This window comes from Scyliorhinus canicula, chromosome 7 (assembly GCF_902713615.1).
Source record: "Scyliorhinus canicula chromosome 7, sScyCan1.1, whole genome shotgun sequence".
Classification (NCBI taxonomy): Eukaryota; Metazoa; Chordata; class Chondrichthyes; order Carcharhiniformes; family Scyliorhinidae; genus Scyliorhinus; species Scyliorhinus canicula.
The window spans coordinates 43,241,669-43,269,441 of NC_052152.1; the positions used below are offsets into that span (position 1 = coordinate 43,241,669).

Sequence of the window (27,773 nt, forward strand, 5' to 3'; positions counted from 1 at the left end):
CCAGGAAGGAACTCAAAAATGGGCTTAGGAGAGCTAGAAGGGGGCATGAGAAAGCCCTGGCGGGAAGGATTAGGGAAAACCCCAAGGTGTTCTACACTTAAGTGAGAAATAAGAGGATGATCAGAGTGGGAGTAGGGCCGATCCGGGATAGTGGAGGGAACTTGTGCCGAGAGTCTGAGGAGGTAGGGGAGGCCCTAAATTAATATTTTGCTTCAGTATTCACTGGAGAGAGGAACCTTGTTGCTCACGAGAACAGAGTGACCCTAGGTTAATAGACTCAAATAGGTTGATATTAAGGAGGATGTGCTGGAAATTTTGAAAAGCATCAGGATAGATAAGTCCCCTGGGCCAGACGGGATATACGCAAGGTTACTACGGAAAGGGAGGGAGGAGATTCCTGCGCCACTGCCGATGATCTTTGCGTCCTCACTCTCCACTGGAGTAGTACCGGATGATTGGAGGCAGGCGAATGTTGTTCCCCTGTTCAAGAAAGGGAATAGGGAAATCCCTGGGAATTACAGACCAGTCAGTATTAAGTCTGTGGTGAACAAAATACTGGAAAGGATTCAGAGAAGTAGGATTTATGATTATTTAGAAAAACATAGTTTGATTAAAGATAGTCAGCATGGCTTTGTGAGGGGCAGGTCATGCCTCACAAGCTTCATTGAATTCTTTGAGGATGTGACGAGGCATATTGATGAAGGTCGGACTGTGGATGTTGCGCATATGGATTTCAGTAAGGCATTTGATTTTTAAAAATATATATTTAGAATACCCAATTCATTTGTTCCAGTTAAGGGGCAATTCAGCGTGGCCGATCCAACTAGCCTGCACATCTTTGTGTTGTGGGGGCGAAACCCATGCAAACACGGGGAGAATGTGCAAACTCCACACGGACAGTGACCCAGAGCCGGGATTGAACCTGGGACCTCAGTGCCATGAGGCAGCTAACCACTGTGCTGCCCAGTAAGGCATTTGATAAGGTTCCCAATGGTAGGCTCATTTAGAAAGTCAGGGGCATGGGATACAGGGAAATTTGGCTGTCTGGATACAGAATTGGCTGGCCAAAAGAAGATAGCAAGTGGGAGTGAATGGAAAGTATTCCGCTGGAGGTCAGTGACCAGTGGTGTCCCGCAGAGATCTGTTCTGGGACCTCTGCTCTTTGTAGATTTTATAAATGACTTGGATGAGGAAGTGGAAGGGTGGGTTAGTAAGTTTGCCGATGACACAAACGTTGGTGGAGTTGTGGATTGTATCGAGGGCTGTTGCAGGTTACAACAGGACATTCACAGGATGCAGAGCTGGGCTGAGAAGTGGCAGATGGAGTTCAGCCTGTGAAGTGATTCATTTTTGAAGGTCGAATTTGAATGCTGAATACTGGGTTAAAGGCAGGATTCTTGGAAGTGTGAAGGAACAGAGGGATCTTGGGGTCCACATGTACATGCATCCCTCAAAGTTGTCACCCAGGTTGATAGCGTTGTTAAGAAAGCGTATGGTGTGTTGGCTTTCATTAACAGGGGGATTGAGTTTAAGAGCCGCGAGGTTTTGCTGCAACTTTATAAAACTCTGGTTAGACCACACTTGGAATAGTGTGTCCAGTTCTGGTTGCCTCATTATAGGAAGGATGTAGATGCTTTGGAGAGGGTGCAGAGGCGATGCTGGAGGGCATGTCTTATGAAGAAAGGTGGCGGGAGCTAGGGCTTTTCACACTGGAGCGAAGGAGAGGTGGCATGATAGAGGTGTACGTACAAGGTGATGAGACGCATGGATAAAGTGGATAGCCAGAGACTTGTCCCCAGTGCGGAAATGGCTGTCACGAGGGGGACATAATTTTAAGATGATTGGTGGTGGAAGGTATAGGGGAGATGTCAGAGGTAGGTTCTTTACACAGAGAGAGTGGTGGGTGCCTGGAATGCACTACCAGCGGAGGTAGTGGAGTCAGAGTCATTAGAGACATTTAAGCGACTCTTGGACAGGCACATGGACAGCAGTAAATTGAACGGGTGTCAGTTAGGTTGATCTTAGATTGGGATAAATGGTCGGCACAACATAGTGGACTGAAGGGCCTGCACTGTGCAGTACTGTTCTATGTCCAAATGCAGCAAGACCTGGACAAGGCTGAGGCTGAGAAGTGGCAAATTACATTTACACCACACAACTGCCAGGCAATGACTATCTCCAACAAGAGAGAATCTAACCATCGCCCCTTGACATTCAACAGCATTATCATTGCTGAATCCCCACAATTAACACCCTGGGGGTTACCACTGATCAGAAACTGAACTGGACTAGCGATATTAATACTGTGGCTACCAAAGCAGGTCAAAGGCTAGGAATCCTACGGTGAGTAACTCACCTCCTGACGCCCCCCCCCCCCCCCCCAATGCCTGTCCACCATGCCTGTCCACCACCACAAGGCACAAGTCAGGTGTGCAATGGAATACTCTCCATTTGCCTGGATGAATGCAGCTCTAACAACACTCAAGATGCTTGACACCATCCAGAAAAAAGCAGCCAGCTTGACTGCTATTCCTCCCACAAACATTCAATCCCTCCAGCACCGGCGAACAGTGGCAGCAGCGTGTACCATCTACAAGATGGACTGCAGTAACTTGCCAAAGTTCCTTCCGCAGCATCTTCTAAACCCATGACCACTGCCATCTAGAAGGACAAGAGTAGCAGATATCTGGCAACCCCATTACCTGGAGGTTCCGCTCCAAGTCACTCACCATCCCGACTTGGAAATATATCGCCATTCCTTCGCTGTCGCTGGTCAAAATCCTGGAACTCCCTCCCTAACAGCACTGTGGATCTACCTACACCTCAGGAACTGCAGCGGCTCAAGAAGGCAAATCATCACCATGTTCTTCAGGGCAAATAGGGATGAGCAATAATTGCTGGCCTCACCAGTGACGCCCACATCCCGTAAATTAATTTTTTTAAGTTTTGAAGTGATAAGGAATGGGATCTTGTGCTGCCCCTAGGAGCAGGAAGCAAGGTGGGCAGGGAAACGTAATTGAGTGGGTGGCCTGTTATTTTATGAGGAAAGGTCAAACAGGCTGGGCCCATACCCATTGGAGTTTAGAAGAACAAGAGGTTTTATTGAAACATACAAGATCCTGAGGCGATTTGACCAATATGATGCTGAAAGGATGTTTCCCCTTGAAGGAGAAAATAGAACTAGGGGACATTAAAACAATAAGGGATATTACATGGGGGGGGAGGGGGGGGGGGGAGAAACTGAGATAAGAACTAATTTTTAATCTGAGCTTCGTAGAGCTCCCTTTTTAATCTGAGCTGTATCACAGCTTGGTAAGGCAACTGCTCGGCCCACGGTCGCAAGAAACTGCAGTGGTGAACTCAGCCCAACGCAGAAGCTTGCCACCCTCCCATTGATTCGGTCTACACCTCCTGCTGCCTCAGGAAGGCAAACAGCGAGACCCCTCCCACCCAGGGTTTGCCCTCTTCCAGACCCTTCCATCAGGCAGAAGGTCCGGAAGTCTGAAGGCCTGCACATCCAAACATAGGAACAGCTTCTTTCCCACATCTACTAGACTCTTCAACGACTCCCTCGGACTGATCTATTCCCTGTAAGAACACTATTCACAACATCCTATGCTGCTCTTGCTCATGTATTTGCTTTGTTTGGCCCTTGTTCCGGACTGTAACCAATCGCTATTGTCGATTTACTATTTGCCAATGTACTTTGTTGATTATTCTTTTTGTCTACTTTGCACGGTCTGTGTACGTTCCCTTGGCTGCAGGAAAATACTTTTCACTGTACTTCGGTACATGTGACAATAAACCAATCAATCAATTGTGAGCCTTTGGCTCTTTTCCAGAGAGCAGTGTGAATAGGGTCATTCAATGTTTCTAAGGCAGAAGCAGATAGATTCTTGACTAACAATAGAGTCAAAGATTATGGTGGGTTGGTGAAATGTGGAGTTGAGGCCACAATCAGAACATCCATGATCTTATTGAATGGGGGTGCAGGTTTGAGGGGCTGAATGACCTACTACCGCTCCTATTCCGTACATTTAATGATATGGTCATAGGCCAGTAAACTGATCCTAGCCTTTCTGTACTGTGTATGTTCTTTAAAATTTGATCAAAGAAGCCTATCTATTGCCTCAATGGAACATGCATTTCCTTTCATTGAATATAAAATCTTGCCACAAATATTTTTTGTTAATTTCATGAAGGGTTGTGTTTAAAAGTCATCCTTATTCCCATATTTATTTTAAAAAAAAGTATTTTTATTAAGGTTTTGCAGAATTTTTCATAATAACACAGTAGTAACCATAATAACAAACCAAACTAGAGAACATTAAGATAGTACAGAAAGAGAATATACAATAACAATTAAATAGACATTATCCCACTCAACCCAGTCTTCCCACACCATCCCAATGAAACACTCCCCCCCACGGATTGCTGCTGACATTTTAATTTTCACAGAGAAAGTCGACGAACGGCTGCCACCTCCGAGAGAGCCCTAGCGTAGACCCTCTTACGGTAAACTTTATTTTCTCGAGGCTGAGAAACCCAGCCATGTCAGTAACCCAAGTCCCTCCACGTTAATAAAATCCGTCTCCAGGCTACTAGGGAGGCAAAGGCCAAGATGTCGGCCTCTTTCGCCCCCTGAACTCCCGGGTCTTCTGACACACCAAAAATCGCTATCTCTGGATTCAGCACATCTCGTGTGTTAAGCACCTTGGACATTGTCCTCGCGAATCCTTGCCAGAACACTCTAAGCTCCATGCATGCCCAAAACATATGGACATGGTTCGCAGGGCTGCCCTTGAACCTCATACAACTGTCTTCTACCCCACAAAACGTGCTCATTCTCGCTGCCGTCATGTGTGCCCGGTGGACCGCCTTAAATTGAATTAGACTGAGCCTGGCACATGAGGAGGAATTAACCCTGCCCAGGTCCTCTGCCCACAGACCCGCTTCCAAGTCTTCACCTAGCTCCTCCTCCCACTTGCCCTCGAGCTCCTCCACCGGGTTTTCCTACGCCTCCTGTAGTTATGGTAGATATCCAACACCCTCCCCTGCCCCGCCCAGGTGGCGGAGACCACCCTGTCCTATATCCTCAGTGGCGGTAGCGTCGGAAAGGCCATTACCTGTTTTTTCAGGAAGGCTCGTACTTGCAGATATTTAAAGGTGTTTCCTGGCGGCAGATTAAATTTGCCCTCTAGCGCCTTCAAACTGGGAAAGCATCCGTCTATGACCAGATCTCCCATCCTTCTGATGCCTGCCCCCCGCCAACTCTGGAACCCACCATCCATCCTACCCGGGACAAACCTGTGATTGTTGCATATCGGGGTCCAGACCGACGCTTCCTCCAACCTCTTGTACCTCCTCCACTGTCCCCAGATCCGCAGTGCCGCCACCACCACTGGACTTGTGGAGTAACGGGTCGGCGAGAACGGCAAAGGAGCCGTTATCAAAGCTCCCAGACTAGTACCTTTACATGGTGCCGCCTCCAGCTGCTCCCATTGCCAACTTCCTAATCATAGCTATATTGGCCGCCCAGTAGTAGTTGCGAAAGTTCAGCAGCACGAACCCCCACCCCCCGACTGTGCTCTAACTGCGATCTTTATTCCCATATTTTCAATGACGTTCAAGATGGATTAATCCTTTAGAAATCACCAAATAGGTTAGTTATTGGTTTCTGTCATTAAATTTGCCAAGTTCTATTTACCTAGGAGCAATGTTTTGTAGTTAAATTGATGGTCTGCCACATTTTTTACATCTTGGGCAATAACCTGCCAGGTGTAGGCTGCGACAAAGCTCCCTCCCTTGTGCACTTTTATTGTTGCTGCCAGATCTGTGGTAAAATTTGTTGCTATTCTTTAAACATGGCAGTGAGATTTGTTTTTTTAAGTGATTAAATTCTGGCCTTCATCTGAACAAATGTCCTAACGTGGGACTGTACCTGACATATTAGCCTACTCATACTATGGACGATTTTTGACCTGTTACTAAACTGAAAGTTTTCTTGCAGTAGGGCTTTCAAAATAAAAAATGTTACTCAAGCTCCCAGGTAGATCAGTTATTGGCTGCGAGAAAGAAGGAGGCTAAGCAGTTATTCCACTACCACCCAGTCCCAAATCCCAACCAACTACCCCGACTCATCCTTGGCCCTTGAACTGGATTGTAGGATTTGCTCACCTAGCACAGGACACCTTTGCTGCAAATGTTTTGATCATGAATTCACTTATGTTGCTGAATTGTATGTTATTTGCCATAGCTGATGAACACCAATTTAGATTACACCATTACAGAATTGCACCAAAAGCAGAAGTTTAAAACACTAAAATGTTATGCATATAATAACTACTATACACTGTTGAAAAATGTAAAGACTGCGATAACTACACTTGTATGCAACATTATGAAGCCGAGACATTATAGATCATGGAGACATGGTTAGTTTTAAATGATGATGAATGCCAAGTTGGGTATAAATGTTTTAGTAAAGGTAGAATAGTTTAGAAGGGAGGAGATGTCACCTGAATTATCAGAGACAATCTGTGGCAAGGGATATGGGCGCCTTGGTAATGACAGAAGCTATTCATATTCACTTAGTCAAAAAACAATAACTCCAAGTTTATGATTAACAAATGTTACAGAGCTAAAGGTTAAGTATCCCCAATGAGGAACTGGTTAGCATTGTTGCTTCACAGCGCCAGGGTCCCAGGTTTGATTCCCGGCTTGGGTCACTGTCTGTGCAGAGTCTGCACCTTCTCCCGGTGCCTGCATGGGTTTCTGGGCACTCCGGGTCCCTCCCACAAGTCCCGAAAGACATGCTGTTAGGTGAATTGGACATTCTGAATTCTCCCTCAGTGTACCTGAACAGGTGCCGGAATGTGGTGACTAGGGAATTTTCACGGTACCTTCATTGCAGTGTTAATGTAAGCCTACTTGTGACAATAAAGATTATATTATTATTCTCAAATTGCTGAAGCGTCTAACCTGTTTTTTTCTGATGGACCTATAATGTTGACAGTGGGCTGCCCCGTAGTCACCAAGCCAGAATCAGCACAATCAGTTCACACTTTAAAATATAAAGAGGCATATGGTCCAATCAAACGACAGGAGACCAAAATAAGAAACAACATCCCAACTCATGTCTGTCTGGGACATGACAAAGGATGTGCATTCCACTGGTGTGAAGTGCCCTTCCATACACTATCTAATGGATCACATATATTAAGTGAGTTAATCTAATTTCTTAAATATACTTTTAAAAAATTATTTATTTAAGTGATGTCTGCATCATTGGCTAGGCCAGTATTTATTACCCATCCCGAGTTGCCCTTCAGAAGGTGGTGGTCAACCACTGCAGTGCCCGAGGTGTCGCTACATCCATAGTGCTGTTAGGGAGTGAATTCCAGGATTTTGACCCATCGACAGTGAAGGAATAGTATATTTCCAAGTCACGATGGGCGAGTGAGGGGAACTTCCAGGTGTCTGCTGCGCTTGTCCTTCTAGATAGTAGTGGCATTGCAAGATCTCACCTCAGTGAGCTCCTGCAGTGCATCTTCTAGATACTACACAAAGCTGATACTGTTCATCGGTGATGGAGGGATTGAATGTTTTTGGAAGGGGGAAGTAATCAAGCGGGCTGCTTTGTCCTGGATGTTGTCAAGATTCTGGAGTGTTATTGGAGCTGCACTCATCCATGCAAGTGGGAGTAGTCGATTATACTCCTGACTTGTGCCTTGTAAATGGTGGACAGACTTTGGGAAGTCAGAAGGTGAGTTACTCACCGCAGAAAACCTTGCATTTGACCTGTTGTGGTAGCCACAGTATTTATATTAGTCCAGTACAGCTTCTGATCATTGGTAACCCCCAGGATGTTGATAGTGGGGGATTCAGCGATGGTAACGCGATGGTTAGATCCTCTCTTGCTGGAGATGGTTATTGCCTGGCACTGGAGTGGCACAAATGCTACTTGCCACTTGTCAACAGGTCTTGGTGCATTTGGACATGGGTCTGCTTCAGTATCTGATGAGTCACGAAGGGTACTAAACATTGCGTAGTCATCTGCAAACATCCCCACTTATGGACTTATGATGGAAGGAAGGTCATTGAAGCAACTGAAGATGGTTGGCCTTAGGTCACTACCCTGAGGAACTCCTGCAGTGATGTCCTAAAGCCGAGATGATTGACCTCCAACCACCACAACCATCTTTCTTTGTGCGGATATGATTCCAACCAGCAGAGGATTTTCCCTGACTCCAGGTTTGCTTGGGCTTCTTGATGCCATATGTACAGTTTAGGTATTATTTGAACTTAAATTCTTATCATGGCCATTTGAGACTTTAAACATTTAGGCAACAGGAGACAGTTTGATGAAGTAAATCTTTAGTAAGTTATAGATACCAAGACAGTTTGGTGAAGTAAATATTTAGTAAGTTATAAAAACAGGGCAGGACTTGACTAGCATACTACAGCTCTTGCTTTCCGGTCTGGCCTTTGGCACAGGTTGACACTTGATCTCAGTTCTCTCTCTGTAATTTTTGCTTCCCTCTGGACAGCAGTCACTTCCTGCGCATCTTGTTCAATGAAAGCTTCTGCTTAGTAATTCACCCACAGCATAATCAATAATGTTGTTGCATTCTAATTGGTCTGGCTAATTCTTAATTGATTGGCTTAAGGGGGCATCTACCCAGTCACTAGATTTTCTGTGAGACTTGTGCATAGTCACTTGGCGGGCAGCACAGTGGTTAGCACTGTTGCTTCACAGCAGCAGGTTTCCAGGTTCGATTACTGGCTTGGGCCACTGTCTGTGCGCAGTATGCACATTCTCCCCATGCCTGCGTGGGTTTCCTTCAGGTGCTCCAGTTTCCTCCCACAAGTCCCAAAGGACGTGCTGGTTAGGTGAATCGGATATTCTGAATTCCCCGTCAGTGTACCTGAACACGCGCTGGAGTGTGGCGACTAGGGAATTTTCACAGTAACTTCATTGCAGTGTTAATGTAAGCCTACTTGTGACACTAATAAAAGATTATTATTTTATCCGCGAATGCACATGTGGAACTCCTCGGTCAGCCCATCCAACTCCAGAAGCACTACAGACTTCAGAGCATCAAGTAGATTGGCACTGTGGAAGGGAAATTAATGAATTGCCAATTTAGAAGTATGGTGGGAAATGCTTGACAATAGTTAACACTACGTTTTAGCGAAAATGCTGAAATATTCTGGTCTTGGCCTTATTATGAAAACACATTGTTCTCTGAAAGATAACAAACTGTGTACTCGAATTGTTTTAGTCAAGGGCAAGAACATACGTACTACATATTTCAGTTTCGTACTTTCCAAGGTCTATTCAATACAAACATGGCTGTTAACTTCAAACTGTGATTTCAGACTATAAAACATGACGTCTTCAATCGAATCTCAGAGTGCAGTGCACTGGCTTTTGCAGCTGAAACACTCTCTCTCCGCAAATATATTTGTGTCAATAAATATCCTTAACCGAACCTCGAGGAATTTGTCTTTATTATGATTTCCACGACAAATTGGCGTAGTCGTTGCAGTTTCCCTAATTTAACGGGAAATGAACCCCGAAACAGGACTCTCTCAGCTGACAGGGAGACAGCCATAGCGGGACCCCAGCTGAAAGGGGGTCTGCGGCTCGGCAGCCTTAATTACTGGCCAGTGACTCATGCTAGGAGAGTTATCTTAATTCATAAATTAATGATAGCTGCATGGGAAGAAAAAGGTGCCTTAGAGACAAAAGTTTTAAAAAAAGACTTCGAGATTCGTGAAAGGATAAACACCGCTCCCTGTAGTATTTGTAAATGATTTCTGCGGTCATTGTTCTATATATGTTCTAAAGTATTTTGCAGAAGGAACAATGAGCAATAAACTCGGCGCCCCCTCACAGGTCGTCCCGAAGCCTCGGTAAAGACATCCGGAGCGAGAAAGGAGGGGAACCCCTTAAAGGGGACAGATAAGGGAGTCAAAATGAGTATGAAAATGAAAAGAAACAATGTTAGAGCAACGGAATGAGGTAGGAAAACCTATATAACCACATAGGAATCTAATGAAGCTGACCCCCTCTCGAAACAAAAAACGGGAGTAAAAGTAAATAGAAGATTAAGGTAAAAGTGTAACAGATGGGTTCCTGTAGAAAAAGGAATTCAGATTTGTGTGTGAGATAAGGCTACCGGTTAACTGTGATATTTGTGTGCTGTGAGAATCTGTGTTTTGTTTAACCAATTAATTTTAGTCAAAGCATGAAGTGCTAAGTGGGTTGTATTTTTTATCGTCTGTCATTGTGAGTCAGAGTCAGAGATTATAACATAAGTGATTTTTGTTGAGATTTTTCTAATGAACGGAAATATTGGAAATTATGATCAGTTTAAGAGAAAGAAAGTGCCTTTACGAATAAAAGTAATTGAATATGAATAAGTTTTTAGATTACGTAAAAAGACGTAAATGGAATCATGCCAAGTTCTCCACCCCTTAGATTCTGCAGAAAACATTAACCATTTCAGCAGACAGTTGATCTTTTCGGAATTGACAAGGAAAAAATATACGTCTCTAAGAATAGCTAGTGCCTATAAAATCAAATCATTGGAAATTGAGTTAAATGTGTGCTATTTATAGCCCCCTCCCAGGGGATGTTTTGCTGCTTCGAAACTACTCTTATGGTGCTTCTTGGTCAGCTTTGAAGGATGGGATTGCAGTCCCACCCGGCATAAATGGGGGCTGGGTTCCCAATAATGATAATCATTTGAATGAAGGAAATGAGTCCCTCAAACAAATAGAGGAAAAGAGGCTATCATGCAAGGGGCCAAGAAGCATTTAACCCCCCAGGAAGGATGTACCCCACCTGGCGACACCTTCCTCTATTAGGCAGATGGACACTCTGCAAATTAGGAGCAGTAATTCATTGCATTGATAATGGAATGTTTATAGAACTGTCTCAAATATGAGCTCACCAGCTGCAAAATTTGATAGCTTCTGAGCCTGCGCCCAATCGCTCTGCGTGTTCTATGCTGGCAACTGAACGTTAACTCTTACAGTACCACTGTTAAAATAAAAAAATTAAAAACTGCAGGAAGCCTTACAAAAGATTAATGAACCTTGGGCACAGCTATTAAAACACCTGGTAAGAGTCCAGATGAGAGAATATAGTGACCCATTGCACAGCTTGGTATGCTCTGTGAGGATGAACACGCATACAATTTACAAATGCAAAGTCACTTAGGACAGCAGACATCATTGCATGTCACTCCTTTTTATTTTTCGGTGTTGTGGGATTAGGAATGTTCGTACAGTTGACCCATAGTCAGAGGGACCTTTTTAGGATGGGCTCATCTTCAGAACCCCATTTAACATTGGCCATAAGACATCCCGCTAAGGCAAAGCAAATAGGAGAAGTGATCAAAGAGGCCAAAAGAAAAAAGTAATACATGGGATTTATATTGAAATGGACGGACGAAATTGCCTGATAGAATTTTATGGCAAACAGGGGGGCAAAGTGACCTGGAAAGAGGAGCAATGGCCCGCTACATTTGAAAGACAACAACCATCCCAAAAGAGCCATCATTTACTCCCTTCAATCCTGGCCGAGGTACTGGCACATCTATGGGCCCAACATAAATATCATGTGGATAGCACATTTAGTGAGTTGGTCACACCGCAGATTAGGATTGGTGAGGGAGACAGGGAATGGGTGACTAAAAGGCAGAGAAACAGCAGGACGGCAGTGCAGGTGTCTGCTGCAGTCATCTCCCTCCAAAACAGATATACTGTTTTGGATACTGTTGGGGGAGATGACTCACCAGGGGAAGGCAGTAGCAGCCAGGCTCATGGCATCGTGGCTGGCTTTGCTGCACAGAAGGGCGGGAAAAAGACTGGCAGGGCTATAGTCAAAGGGGATTCAATCGCAAGGGGAGTAGACAGGTGTTTCTGTGGTCATAAACGAGACCCCCGAATGGTATGTTGCCTCCCGGGTGCATGGTTCAGGGATGTCTCAGATCGGCTGCAGGACATACTGAAGGGGGAGGGTGAACAGCCAGTTGTCGTGGTGCATATAGGCACCAACGATATAGGTAAAAAACGGGATGAGGTCCTACAATCAGAATTTAGGGAGTTAGGTGATAAGTTAAAAAGTAGGACCTCAAAAGGTAGTAATCTCAGGATTGCTACCAGTGCCACGAGTCAGTCAGAGTAGATATTCAAGAATAGTCAGAATGAATACGTGGCTTGAGAGATGGTGCAGGAGGGAGGGGGTTCAGATTTTTGGGACATTGGAACCGGTTCTGAGGGCGGTGGGACCATTACAAACCGGATGGTCTACACCTGGGCAGGATTGGAACCAATGTCCTAGGGGGTGCTTTTGCCAACACTGTTGAGGAGGTTTTAAACTAATGTGGCAGTGGGATGGGAACCAGACTAGGAAGTTAGAGGTCAGTAAAGAGGCAGCAACTAAAGCCAGTAAGGTACTAGATAATAAACTCAATGTGACTAAGGGGAAGAGTAGACAGGGAAGAGATGATGAACGCAAATGGACAGATGGTCTGAGGTGCATTTGTTTTAATGTGAGAAGTGTAACAGGTAAGGCAGATGAATTTAGGGCTTGGATTAGTACCTGGGAATATAATGTTATTGGTATTACTGAGACTTGCTTGAGGGAAGGGCAAGACTGGCAACTAAATATCCCAGGGTATAGAAGCTTCAGGAGGGATAGAGAGGGAGGTAAAAGGGGTGGAGGAGTTGCATTACTGGTTAGAGATGATATCACAGCTGTGATTAAGGAGGGCACGATGGAGGATTCGAGCACTGAGGCAATATGGGTAGAGCTAAGAAATAGGAAGGGTGCAGTAACATTGTTGGGACTTTACTACAGGCCTCCCAAAAGAGAGCGTGAAGTAGCGGTACAAATATGTAGACAGATTATAGAAAAATGTAGGAGCAATAGGGTGGTCGTGATGGGAGATTTTAACTTCCCCAACTTTGAATGGGACTCTTGTACTGTTGGAGGCATAGATGGAGCAGAATTTGTAAGGAGCATCCAGGAGAGTTTTTTACAGCAGTATGTAAATAGTCCAACTCGGGAAGGGGCCATACTGGACCTGGTATTGGGGAATGATCCCGGGCAGGTGGTTGATGTTTCAGTCGGTGATTACTTTGGGAATAGTGATCACAATTCCGTAAGTTTTAGAATACTCATGGACACAGACGAGAGTGGTCCTAAAGGAATAGTGCTGAATTGGGGAAAGGCCATGTATAACAAAAATTGGCAGGAGGTAGGGAATGTGGATTGGAAGCAGCTGTTTAAGGGTAAATCCACATTTGAAATGTGGGAGTCTTTTAAGGAAAGGTTGATTCGAGTGCAGGACAGACATGTCCCTGTGAAAATGAGGGATAGAAATGACAAGATTAGGGAACCATGGATGACGGGTGGAATTGTGGACTAGCTAAGATGAAAAAGGAAGCATACATACGATCTAGGTGACTTAAAACTGATGAAGCTTTGGAGGAATATCAGGAAAGTAGGAAAAATCTCAAACGCGCAATAAAGAGGGCTAAAAGGGGTCATGAAATATCTTTGGCTAACAGGGTTAAGGAAAATCCCAAAGCCTTTTATTCGTATACAAGGAGCAAGAGGGTAACTGGAGAAAGGATTGGCCCACTCAAAGACAAAAGAGGGAATTTATGCGTGGAGTCAGAGGAAATGGGTAAGATTCTTAATGAGTACTTTGCATCGGTATTCACCAAGGAGAGGGACATGACGGATGTTGAGGCTGGGGATGGATGTTTAAATACTCTAGGTCAAGTCGGCATAAGGAAGGGGGAAGTTTTGGGTATTCTAAAAGGCATTAAGGTGGACAAGTCCCCAGGTCCGGATGGGATCTATCCCAGGTTACTGAGGGAAGCAAGGGATGAAATAGCTGGGGCCTTAACAGATATCTTTGCAGCATCCTTGAGCATGGGTGAGGTCCTGGAGGGCTGGAGAATTGCTAATGTTGTCCCTTTGTTTAATAAGGGTAGCAGGGATAATCCACGGAATTATAGACCTGTGAGCTTGACGTCAGTGGTAGGCAAACTGTTGGAGAAGATACTGAGGGATAGGATCTATTCACATTTGGAAGAAAATAGACTTATCAGTGATAGGGGAAGGGAAGGTCTTACAAACCTAATAGAATTATTTGAGGAAGTGACAAAGTTAATTGATGAGGGAAGGGTTGTAGATGTCATATACATGGGCTTCAGTAAGGCGTTTGATAAAGTTTCCCATGGCAGGTTGATGGAAAAAGTGAAGTTGTATGGGGTTCAGGGTGTACTAGCTAGATGGATAAAGAACTGGCTGGGCAACAGAAGACAGAGAGTCGTGGTGGAAAGGAGTGTCTCAAAATGGAGAAAGGTGACTAGTGGTGTTCCACAGGGATCAGTGCTGGGACCACTGTTGTTTGTGATATACATAAATGATCTGGAGGAAGGTATAGGTGGTTTGATTAGCAAGTTTGCAGAAGATATTAAGATTGGTAGAGTTGCAGATAGCGAGGAGGACTGTCAGAGAATATAGCAAAATATAGATAGATTGGAGAGTTGGGCAGAGAAATGGCAGATGGAGTTCAATCCAGGCAAATGCGAGGTGATGCAGTTTGGAAGATCTAATTCAAGAGCGGATTATACGGTCAATGGAAGAGTCCTGGGGAAAATTGATGTGCAGAGAGATCTGGGAGTTCAGGTCCATTGTATCCTGAAGGTGGCAACGCAGGTTGATAGAGTGGGAAGAAGGCATACAGCATGCTTGCCTTCATTGGACGGGGTATTGAGTACAAGAGTCGGCAGGTTATGTTACAGTTGTATATGACTTTGGTTAGGCCACATTTGGAATACTGCGTGCAGTTCTGGTCGCCACATTACCAGAAGGATGTGGATGCTTTAGAGAGGGTGCAAAGGAGGTTCACCAGGATATTGCCTGGTATGGAGGGTGCTAGCTATGAAGAAAGGTTGAGTAGATTAGGATTGTGTAGCCAACTGGGGTGACCACTGCCCAAGCACAAAATGGAAGATTGCAAGGAATGCAGGGAAAATTGGACAGGTTGTAAAAAGCAAGCAGCTTGCAGAGTGCTTGTATATTTGGACTGCTGCAGAAACCAGTTTGGCTGTTGCTGAAACCAGACAACGCTATGAAAAGAAACAGTTAGCATATTAATGAGGCGATACCGGGCGATCCCCAGGCACAAAAGACACAAGTTAACACTAATCGATACATTGAATGGAAGGCCAGACTTTTCAGCGCCAAAGAAGCCCAAAACAATGAGTCCCAAGAACCGCCCCAGTGATTGAGATACTGTCCTGTTATTGGGTAATTCAAATCAATCGATTGGGAAGAGACCCAATCGATTACAAGAGTATAGCGGGTCCGCCCAGGTGGGCGCAAGACCCTGAGAGGAGTATAAAACAGAGACCCCGACCCCAGCTCGCTCTCTCTGCCAGCCTCTCTTTGACCAGCTAGCCCTCCCAGCAGAACACCGTTGCAGCAGAAGAACCTTGTAGAGGAGAGGTCTGGAAAGCAGCCGCCAACAAGTGTCACAACGCATGCTACAGGAATAGACACTCCTGACCCCTTTAGACCATAACTACTGGAAGCCTGCGGACCCAGGACAAAGCTAGAAGCCGTTGTTCCCTGATCCAACAGTCCCCTTATCCAGATAAGTATTTGGCCTATTAGTGGTAGGATTAGCCTAGTCTTATAGTTTTATATGCATGATTAGTAGATTACTGTAATATAATAAACGTGTCTTGTTTGAACTTACTAATTGGTGTATGGTTTTATTGCTTTGAACTTGACCTTGAAACTTGTGGCGGTATCTTAACGCTACCTGGCGACTCCAAAGCTAAATAATGAAACAGAGCCAAACTGAGTGTTAAGCACACTCACCCAGAACGAGCAACAATTGTTTTCGTTGGAAAGACGGAGGTTGAGGGGGGACCTGATTGAGGTCTACAAAATTATGAGAGGTATGGACAGGGTGGATAGCAACAAGCTTTTTCGAAGAGTGGGGGTGTCAATTACAAGGGGTCACGATTTCAAGGTGAGAGGGGGAAAGTTTAAGGGAGATGTGCGTGGAAAGTTTTTTTACGCAGAGGGTGGTGGGTGCCTGGAATGCTTTGCCAGCGGAGGTCGTAGAGGCGGGCATGATAGCATCATTTAAGATGCATCTAGACAGATACATGAATGGGCAGGAACAGAGGGAAGTAGACCTTGGAAAATAGGAGACAGGTTTAGATAAAGGATCTGGATCGGCGCAGACTGGGAGGGCCGAAGGGCCTGTTCCTGTGCTGTAATTTTCTTTGTTCATGTTGGAAAAGTACATTCTGCCCCAGCGCATAGGGTACAGTTACAGAAAAACATTGCCCTGCCTAGCTTAAAACTATACAGGTTCGCACCGGAAGCAGAAAAAGGGATAGAGGGAGTGATCAATGCACTATTACAGCAAGGGGTGCTGAAGAAAACGCAAAGCCCCTGTAACACCCCTATACTTCCCATTACAAAGGTAGGAAGACCCAACGAGTGGTGGTTTGTGCAAGATCTTAGAGCTAAAATTGTTATCACTATTGCTCCATTGGTGCCAGACACAAATGTCACTTTTGTCTTCTATACCACCAACAACGGATACTTTCTCAGCCTTTTTCTCCCTACCATTGCACCTAGAAAGTCAATATCTATTTGCCGTTACATATCGGAATTAACAGTATTAAAAGAGACTTGGACGAGTGCCAGTTGTCTGCCGGCTCAACATTCCCTCAAGATGATGGCAATTTATTGATAGCTTCAGAGGGAGGGCTAGTTTGTCAACTATCACATCTGGCAGAAAGAGGGCATAGGGTCTCAATGGACAAGCTGCAATTCTGTCAGGAGACAGCACTGTTTGGGATTTCAGCTGCAGCAAGGACTGCGGAGGCTTGGGTCTGAAAGCGTACAGGCTGTAGCAAGGGCACCAACTCCACGCACGAAAAAGGAAACCTTTACCTTCCTCAGAATGGTGGGCTATTGCAGGCAGTGGAGAGCGCACTATAGAGAGATGGAAGCAGTACTGCGCAAAGCTACCCTACAGGACGCCCCATCAGTTATTACCAGAGAGGGAGCAAGCATTTCATAATTTGAAACAAGCCATGATTAGCGCCCCTGCCTTGGGACTTCCTAATTTCAGCAAGCCCTTTACTCTTTATGTGAATGAAGCAGGGGGATTTGCAACAGGGGTCCTGGGGGCATTGAGGAGAGAAAAGACCCCTTCCTATTACTCGGTGGCCCTATGTGCTGTGGGTATGCCAAATTGCTTAAGAGCAGTAGCAGCCACAGCGGCCATAGTTTTGCTGCTGCTTAATTCATCCGCAACGTAGCATTGGGTACGAAGTAATCCTCTCTAAAACCAACTTTACCTACAAGCGAGCGCCAGCTGTTCATCCTGCAATACTCTTGCCCACGCCCTCGGAAGCAGAACATATGTATGATCATGACTGTTTACAATTGGTTGAAGCCACCACAACCCCTCGACCTGATTTATTGAGTTACCCACGAGAAAATCCAGACATCATCTTTTTCACCAATGGGTCAGCAAACCGACCAAACGATCTGACCCTCCTGGCCGGCTATGCAATAGTAACTCCATTTGAGATAGTGGAAGCTTTTGCTCTGCCTTCGGGAACGTCTGCTCAAGCGGCCGAATAGTTTGCCCTTACTAAAGCATGTATTCTAGCTAAAAATAAAACAGTCAATATTTATATGATTCCTGATCCGCTTTTGGGGTAGTACATGATTTTGGCCAATTGTGGAAAAACAGGGGATTCATAACTTCCTCCATCAACCTATCAAACATGCTAAATTGGTTTTAAATTTATTAGATGCTGTTCAGCTGCCCAGCAAGATAGCCGTTTTAAAGTGTGAAGTGCATACTACCGCAGACGATGAAGTCTCATGTGACAATAGATTTGCTGATAAAATAGCAAAGGAATTGTCTCTCAAACAGCAGCCACAACTGCAAGCGGCTGCGGTTGAACTTCCATCCACCGTAACAGAACCAAAGTTAACACAAGCACAGGAGCAAGCCTCCCTACAGGAGCACCACTCTTGGCTAAAAGCAGGTTACTATCAAGACAATTTTGATAGGTGGATCAGGGCTTTGAAAATAGACCAAACGTATGAAGCTCTCGGAGAAATTATACTTTTGGAGGAGTTTAAAAATTCAATTCCTGATGTAGTGAGAACTCGTGTGGAAGAACAGAGGGTTAAAATTGCGAGATTAGCAGCAGAAATGGCAGATGATTATGAATTAGTTGATAAATCAAAGCTTGGTTTCCGACATCAGTTTCAGCCTGTGAGGGATAGAAACTGGGGACATGAGAAATACTCAAGTGGTAACGGTGATTTGATGGGAGATAATAAGGAGAGTGTACCTCAGATTAAAAAAAAGAAATCCAGGAGGGTGGAAAAGAAAAGTTTCAAATGTTTTCACTGTAATAAATTAGGCCATGTAAAGTCACAGTGTTGGTTGTTGAAGAAAAGCATCAGGAAGGCTGATGTGGTAAAACAGGATAAGACAGTGGGGTTTGTTAAAGTGGTAAAGGAAAGCCCAAGTGAAGCGAAGGAGGTGCAAAAGATTGTACAGCCTGATCAAGAGGTGATTGATAAGAAGGTGCTAGATCTCTTTAAAGAATACTTGTGTGGGTAAAGTTTACTCATGTGTATCAGGAGGAGCAGGTAAATAAGTCACAATTTTAAGAGATACGGGAGCTAGGCAATCTTTGATGGAAAGAGATGACGAGTTATGTAGTCTGGGAAGAATGTTGCCAGAAAAGGTGGTAATATGTGGAATTCAGGGTGAGAGGAGTAGTGTTCCATTATGTAAGGTATGGTTGGAAAGTCCAGTGAAGAGTGGTGAAGTGGTAGTAGGAGTAATAGAGAAAATTATCTTGTCCAGGAATACAGTTTATCTTGGGTAATGATATAGCTGGATTGCAGGTGGGAGTGATGCCTACTGTGGTTGATAAGCCAGTGGAAAATCAGACAACTGAAGTGTTGAAGGACAAATATCCTGGGATTGGGATACCAATGGGTATTAACAGTGACAGGGGAACTCATTTCACTAGCAAATTGGCCAAAGCCCTAACAGAAGCCATGGGATTTGATTAGAAATTGCATATACCATATCAGCCACAATCCTCAGGAATGGTGGAAAGGGCAGATGGAATAATTAAAACTGCAGTTACAAAAGTGCGCCAACAAAATGGGCTGCTATGGCCAGATGTCATACCCATAGTAATGTATACCCTTGTGCTTAGGTGTGCCAAGAAGGCGTGCTTAGGTGGGCCAAGAAGGAGCGGAGTAGCAAGTGGGAGAACACAGTAGTGCGGATCTACCAGGACTGGAGTGCGGAGGTGGCTAAGCGGAGGGTCGGGTACAACCGGACGAAGGCGGTGCTCCACAGAAAGTGTGAAGTTTGGCATGTTACAGCCGGCGCGTCTGTGGGTCACCTACAAGGACCGGCACTTTTATTTTGAGTCCCCGGAGGAGGTGTGGGCCTTTGTGCAGGCCGAGAAGTTGGACTCTAACTGAGGGTCGGGGGTTTGTAAATAACTGTGTTAACTATTGGTGGGAAGGGTCTCTGTTTTATGCTGTTTCAAGCTGGTTGTGCATGGTTTCTAGGGCGTGTGCGGAGCTGTCTTTTTTGCGTGGGTTCGGTGGATGGGCTCGAGTTGGGGGGGTAGACTTGGAGTGGGGGGAGCTGGTGGTGGGGGCCAACAAGGGGGGCTACCCTCGATGAGGCGGGGTCAGGCAGGGGGAAAGCACGGGCTTTTCTTTGTTTCCTGCGCTGAGGGTGGATGGGGGCGGGGTCGGAGCTGAGAACGCGGGCTTTTTTCCCGCGCGAGAGCGGGAGGGGGCGGAGGAGGGTCTGCTGATGGGTATGGGGGAAGAGTAGTAGCCCCACGTTGGGAGGGGTCGGAGGTGTGGTGGGAGCCGCCGGGGTCAGCAGAAGTTAGCTGGTTCACGGGAGTTCTATGGAGGGAGTAACGCGGCTGGGAGGGGTCCTAGCCTTGGGGGGGGGGGGGGGGGGGGGGGGGTACCGGGTTGCTACTGAAATGGCCAGGAAGGAGCTGGGGTATGCAGGGGGGGCCGGGGTGGGGGTTTGCCGCCGTGGGGAACGGGCCGAGCAGGGGGAGCTGGCCTGGGGCGGGCAGGGGATGGGTTATGGCTAGTCGGCAGGGGAGGGGGGCAGGGAGCCCTCTGATCCGGCTGATAACTTGGAATGTGAGGGGGCTGAATGGGCCGGTAAAACGGACCCGGGTGTTTACGCACCTGAAGGGGCTGAAGGCGGACGTGGCTATGCTCCAGGAGACGCACCTGAAGGTGGCGGACCAGGTTAGACTGAGGAAGGGCTGGGTAGGCCAAGTGTTTCATTCGGGGCTGGACGCAAAAAAATCGGGGGGTGGTGATTCTGGTGGGAAGAAGGGTGTCGTTTGAGGCGTCAAAGGTGGTGGCTGACAGTGGAGGGAGGTGTGTGATGGTGAGCAGCAAGTTGCAAGGGGAGCGGGTGGTGCTGGTGAATGTCTATGCCCAAACTGGGACAATACGGGTTTTATGCGGCGCATGTTGGGCCGCATTCCGGATCTAGAGACGGGGGGCCTGATACTGGAGGGGGGACTTTAATACAGTGCTGGATCCCCCATTGGATCGATCCATGTCCAGGACGGGCAGGAGACCTGCGGCGGTTAAGGTGTTGAGGGGGTTTATGGATCAGATGGGAGGGGTGGATCCTTGGGAGGTTCGCGAGGCAGAGGGCCAGAGAGTATTCATTTTTCTCCCATGTGCATAAAGCCTATTCCCGGATCGATTTTTTTGTTCTGAGCAGGGGGCTGATTTCGAGAGTGGGGACGGTTTGGGAGGCATTGAAGGCGGTGATTAGAGGGGAGTTGATTTCCATCCGAGCCCATAGGGAGAGGGGAGAGCAAAGAGAGAGGGGGAGGTTGGTGGGGGAGATGGTGAGGGTGGACAGGAGATACGCGGAGGCTCCAGAGGAGGGATTGCTGAGGGAGCGGCATAACCTTCAGGCAGCGGTAGAAGGGGAGGTGGAGATAGTGGTAGCATTAGACGCGGAGAAGGCCTTTGATAGGGTTGAGTGGGGGTACTTGTGGGAGGTGCTGGAAAGGTTTGGGTTTGGGGAGGGGTTTGTCAGTTGGGTGAGGCTGTTATATGAGGCCCCGATGGCAAGCGTAGCCACGAATAGGAGGAGATCGGAGTACTTTCGGTTGCACCGGGGGACGAGACAGGGGTGTCCCCTGTCCCCCTTGCTCTTTGCATTGGCAATTGAGCCCCTGGCCATGGTGTTGAGGGAGTCGAGGAATTGGAGGGGTCTGGTGCGGGGTGGGAAGGAGCACCGAGTGTCACTATACGCAGATGACTTGTTGCTATATGTGGCGGACCCAGTGGGGGGAATGCCGGAGGTGATGAAGATTCTTAGGGAATTTGGGGGCTTTTCAGGGTACAAGCTCAACCTGGGTAAGAGTGAGCTGTTCGTCGTGACCCGGGGGATCAAGAGGAGGGGATTGGTAGGCTCCCACTGAAAAGGGCAATTAGGAGCTTTAGGTACCTGGGAGTCCAGGTGGCTAGGAGCTGGGGGGCCCTACACATGCTTAACCTCACTAGGCTGGTGGAGCAAATGGAGGAGCAGTTTAAAAGATGGGACATGTTGCCGCTGTCGCTGGCGGGCAGGGTGAAGTCAGTCAAGATGACGGTGCTCCCGAGGTTTTTGTTCCTGTTCCAGTGCCTCCCCATCCTTATCCCGAAGGCCTTTTTTAGGAGGGTCAACAGGAGTATTACGGGATTTGTATGGGCGCATGGGACTCCGAGGGTGAGAGAGGTGTTTTTGGAGCGGGGCAGGGATGGGGGGGGGGGGGGGGGGGCTGGCGTTGCCCAACTTCTGTGGGTACTATTGGGCTGCCAACGTAGCGATGGTGCGTAAGTGGGTAATGGACGGGGCTGGGGCAGCATGGAAGAGGATGGAGATGGCATCCTGTGTGGACACGAGCCTGGAGGCACTGGTAACGGCGCCGTTGCCGCTCCCTCCAACGAGGTATACCACGAGCCCGGTGGTGGTGGCTACCCTCAAAATCTGGGGGCAATAGAGACAGCATAGGGGGGAGGTGGGGGGCTCGATCGAGTCCCCGATACGGGGGAACCACCGGTTTGTACCAGGGAGCATCGATGGCGGGTTTCTTGGCTGGCATAGGGTAGGTATTAGGAGGTTGAGGGACCTGTTTGTGGATGGGAGGTTTGCGAGCCTGGGTGAGTTAGAGGGGACGTTTGGGCTCCCCCGGGGAACATGTTTAGGTACATGCAGGTTAGGGCGTTTGCCAGGCGGCAGGTGGAGGGGTTCCCTCTGCTGCCCCCACGTGGGGTACGGGACAGGGTGCTCTCGGGGGTGTGGGTTGGAGGAAGGAGGATTTTGGACGTGTACCACGTCATGCAGGAGGTGGATGAGGCCTCGGTGGAGGAGCTGAAGGGTAAATGGGAAGAGGAGCTGGTTGAGGAGATTGAGGAGGGGATGTGGGCGGATGCCCTGGAAAGAGTGAATTCCTCCTCTTCCTGTGCGAGGCTTAGCCTCATACAGTTCAAGGTGCTACATAGGGCCCACAGGACGAGGATGAGTAGGTTTTTCGGGGGCGAAGACCGATGTGCTAGGTGCTCGGGGAGCCCAGCGAACCATCCCATATGTTCTGGGCATGCCCGGCGCTGGGGGAATTTTGGAAGGGGTAGCAAGGACGGTGTCGAGGGTGGTAGGATCCAGGGTCAAGTCAGGCTGAGGACTTTTTTTGGGGTTGCAGTGGAGCCGGGAGTGCAGGAGGCGAAAGAGGCTGGTGTTCTGGCCTTTGCGTCCCTAGTAGCCCGGCGGAGGATTTTGCTTCAATGGAAGGATGCGAGGCCCCCAAGCGTGGAGGCCTGGATCAATGATGTGGCGGGGTTCATTAAATTGGAGAGGGTGAAATTTGCACTGAGGGGATCAGTACAGGGTTTTTTTTTTAGGCAGTGGCAGCCTTTCCTTGACTTCCTGGCAGAACGGTAGGAAAAGAGGCCGGCAGCAGCAACCCGGGGGTGGGGGTGGGTTGGTTTCGGGTGAGGGGAGAAATGTGTACATGTGTTTATTCAATATGCCGAGTGCTTACCTATTTCTTCTTTTTGTAGTTGCTGGGGGGGGGGGGGGGGGGGGGGGGGGGGTGAAATGAAATGAAAATCGCTTATTGTCACGAGTAGGCTTCAAATGAAGTTACTGTGAAAACCCCCTAGTCGTCACATTCTGGCGCCTGTTCAGGGACCCAAACAAGCAGTTAAATTAAAAGAAAAGCCAGATGGGATCCACACAACTTGTGTAAAATACATCATACGGAACCTCGAGAGTACTAGCGAAACGCTAACCTGAAGAGAATGACGGCGTTGATGTTTTTATATTATATTAATCCAACATCATGTAGAGTTAAACTGCATACTAACACCTTAATAGACATGTCTCATTCATGTGCAGAGAGGTTGAATAAATTCAGTTGTTAGGTTTGTACACAAATTCCCAGATGCTCGGGGGAGGGCTTCCCTGTGCGACCTATCCCATTCACCAGTAAAGAGATAGCAGAATGGGTTCTATGACAAAATAGAACAGGACATAGTGAAGATACACAGAATATGTTAGATTGGAGATTAGCTGGATATGATATGAATAGGTTTGAGGAATGGTGGGGGCCTTGGTTTAATGTAACAAGTCAACTGCCCTGGTTGATCCTTCCCAATTATACTGGAGTCCCAAAAGGAAGTATATGCTTTAAAAATCATAAAACATATGGGACCCACTCAGTAGGCACGAGTCAGTGTGATCAGACCTTGAATTGGCAACCCCCTATGTTCCACCTTACAGCTAAAGGATTATTCAGTTTGATTAGTCAGGAGTTGAAAATCAAACTAGTGGAGGCTCCTGGGAAGGGGATCCGATTAAATGAATGATGACTGATAGTAAAGGAAACCTGACCGCATATAACGGCACGTATTTTATCTGTGAACACAAGGCGTACCCGTGGTTACCAGAAAATTGGGAAGGCTCCTGCTATTTGGGATCTGTAGTCCCTTATGTACATCATGTCCAGCAACTGCAGGACCATCTCCATCACAGGACGACACAAAGTGTTATGACATGGGCCCAAATGCTGGGAATAATGATACCACCATTAGGAATAGCCATTAATGCATACGAACTACGCGAACTGAGAGACCTCCTTGAGCAGGTAGCTAATGACACTGCATAAATTGTTAACCAGATAGAAGCTGAGATGGTTGCTTTAAGAGCGGTTGCCCTGCAGAATAGAATGGCTCTTGATTTCTTGTTAGCTGAAAAGGGAGGTACTTGACTGTTGCACATACATCCCTGATAACTCAGAAAAATAATAACCTGGTGGATCACATTCGTAGAGAGGTAACAAGATTACATGAAAATGAGGGATGGGACTTTGGCTTTGGATGGTAGGATCGTCAGGACAGAGGACTGTGTTCTGGATTATAATCGCCATTGTAATCTTGATTGTCGTACGGTTACTGTTTTAATGTTGCGCAAGATATTTTTATTGTACAAACACATGATTAGCCCTAGCCACCTTGCCTCCTTGCTACCAGGCTCATAACACGCAGGGAACTGTCATACGTCTGTTCCCCTTACATTATAACCCACCCTACACGATAATTTACTAAAGGGTGTTGATCGGGAATTGTGGATGGGAAATTAATGAGTTGCCAATTCAGAAGCATGGTGGAAAATGCTGGACTATAGTTAACACTGCTTTTTAGCGAAAATGCTGAAATATTCTGGTCTTGGCCTTATTATGAAAACACATTGTCCTTTGAAAGATAGCAAAATGTGTACTCGAATTGTTTTTAGCCAAGGGCAAGAACATACATACTATGTATTTCAGCTTACGTACTTTCCAAGGTCTATTTAATATAAACATGGCTGTTTACTTCAAACTGTGATTTCAGACTATAAAACACGCTGTCTTCAATCGAATCTCAGAGTGCAGTGCACTGGCTTTTGCAGCTGGAACACTCTCTCTCCGCAAATATATTTGTGTGAATAAATTTCCTTAAATCGAACCTCAAGGACTTTGTCTTTATTAATGATTTCCACGACAGTCACCCTCGGAGTTTATCTGCTGCAATTTTGCTGGCAATATTTATATATTTTACAAGAGTTTAATAAATCAAATACTATAATTACAAACTACAACAGAGCCACAAGCTACCCTCGACTGAGCACACTTGAGGATCTTGTGCAGTTGATGCAGACCAAGCTGATCAAAAAACCGCACCCATCTTAATTTCCACATGGACTGACTGGATGAATAGTGCAAGTGATCAAGGGCTAACTGATCTCAGTGCAACAATACAGATGCCCCACAAGGAACTCCTGGAACCAATAGAACTCCACAATGGGGATGAGGGGTAATTTGAAGGGGCTCCAGGGAATCCACTGTCTCACTGGTGAGGGAGTCAATGTGATCCCCAGTGCCCACCATTAGACTCACCATTCTCTTCCAAGCCAGACAGCACAGTGTGTAAGTGAATCGGCATGCCAGTAGACAACTTGCCGGTTGCTTGCACTAAGGTCCTGCAAGTCTTCAAATATTTTGCTTTTTGTGGTATATATCAGTAATTTATTAAATGTGGTACATGTTTAAGACGATTGCATTTTTAACAAAAAAATGGCTGTGAAGCAATTTTCCTCAGTAGAGAGAGGACATAGATTTTAAATGTTTATTGGAAGATTAGTGGAATTGAGATTTATTTTCACCCAGAGGGCGGTAAAGATACTGAAACATACTGCCTGAAAGTGTGGCAAAGGCAGAAACCCTCACTGCAATTAAAAATAAATACTTAGATGCTGACTTGAAGTCTGTAACCTGCAAGTCTTTCTTGGCCAGCACAAATACAATGCATCAAATTGCCTCCTCGGTGTCATAAATATCCCTGATTGTACAACACAAACATAGAGTTTTAATCAAATCTACGTTTAAGATTATATGCAAACTAATTCCAAACATCTGGCTAACTAATTTTTTACTAGTTCACAAGAAATGTTGGACATGATTTAACAGAAATGAAACAGAGTCCCGTATCAAGTGCATTTAGCCAAGTGTTTCCCGCCACTGACAACGCTGAGAATGACCCCACTATTAGACAGAACTCTGCTTCATTTCAGGGCCTGGCAAGGAACACCTTGCCTGGATCACATTTCAGCTCATTTCTTGCACTAACGAGCTCAGCTCACCAGTGCAGGAAGAGATCAGAGCACCATTTTTGCTTGAACTCCCCACTGCAGGCTCCACCCCAGGGTCATCTCACCTCATAAGGGCAGGGCACTCCCAGGCCCGATCCCCGACATAGGCAAGATGCGACCTGAGCTCCACCAACCTAACACTCTGATAGTGCTCCTTGGACACCCTGGCATTGGCAGTGCCACAGTGCCCAGGTGGCATCAGGGGTGCCAAGTACCACTCTGCCCAGAGCCCAGCCACCCAGGGGGCCCCGATCACCTCAGAGACCACCCCTCCTAGTGCCTGTACACCTGGTTCACGTTTTTGGAAACCAGTGCTAAATGGTGCCCACTCAGGGTCTCCGAGACTTTGGGTAACTCCGGCGCAGACATATTCAAGGTGAGACCAACTACTCATTTGAATATGCAAATCTGAGAGACAGAGAGAGGTGCCTGGTGGTGATTTAACCTGAGGGTCACCATACCTCAGGCGAGGGGCAAGGTTGAGAAGGAGGGGTCTTCATGAATTACCTCAGCCGGTACGGGAATTGAGCTTGCGCTGTTGGCATCACGAACCAGCCAAATGAGCTGACCGATCCCCAATTATACTACTGGCTGGGTTATGATTCACATGGTGATCCTTAATATGCGAACTGGGAACTTATAGGAGCAGCCACAACCCTATGGACCCACCCCTGCAAGGCAGTCACTAATTACCCTCTTTTTACACGTTCAAATGAGCCGAAAGCACAGATTTACTGACCAAGATCACTAATCAACACTCGGCACTAACTCCATCTTCAATCTGCACAAAACAACATAGGAGAGTCTGGGAAAAATGGAGGGAGAGAGAGAGGGAATCACAGCAAATAAATACAGAAACAGAGTATCTACCATTCATCAAACATGACCAAAACCCAACATAACACATTCCTTACCGAGTGCCAGCAGGAAGATTCCAACCCTAAAGCCCACCATGCATACTCTGAGCAAACCACAATCTCATTCTTAAAACTACGCGTTGATCGCTGAGCCCCCCATGCCAGAACCCCGCCCCACTGCCCTCTGCGGATTGGTTTATCTGGCAGCGTGTCGTCACCGTCCTCATGCGCTGAATGGCTGGGTGGGCTGTCGAACAGTGACGTGACCGAGCGCTCGAGCCCGCCTCGGGCCGTTGGTGTTGTCATGGGGGAACCGGGCGCTCGGCTCTACTCGGATGGACATGCGCACTGAACCCCTCCCTCCAGAGATAGAGGGAATAGGGATAGACAGAGGGAAAGAGAGAATGGGAACAGACAAAGAGGGAAATGGGATAGAGAGAGAGAGAGAATGGGGATAGACAGAGAGAATTGGGACAGACAGAGAGAGAGAGAATGGGGATAGAGAGAGAGAGGGAATGGGGATAGAGAGAGAGGGAATGGGGACATAGAGAGAGAGGGAATGGGGACAGAC

General features: G+C 46.8%; 1 protein-coding gene across 4 annotated transcripts in view; it reads right to left on the reverse strand.

Moving 5' to 3' along the window:
• mpzl1l (myelin protein zero-like 1 like) overlaps nt 1-27,383 on the reverse strand; it is a 69,772-nt gene extending 42,389 nt beyond the window's left edge. For all 4 annotated transcript variants that reach the window (XM_038801882.1, XM_038801879.1, XM_038801880.1 and 1 more), the window contains exon 1: nt 27,260-27,383. In XM_038801882.1, coding sequence (XP_038657810.1) covers nt 27,260-27,299 — 40 coding nt within the window. In that variant the 5' untranslated portion in view covers nt 27,300-27,383. The remainder of the gene's footprint in view (nt 1-27,259) is intronic.
• Nucleotides 27,384-27,773: the final 390 nt, after the last annotated feature.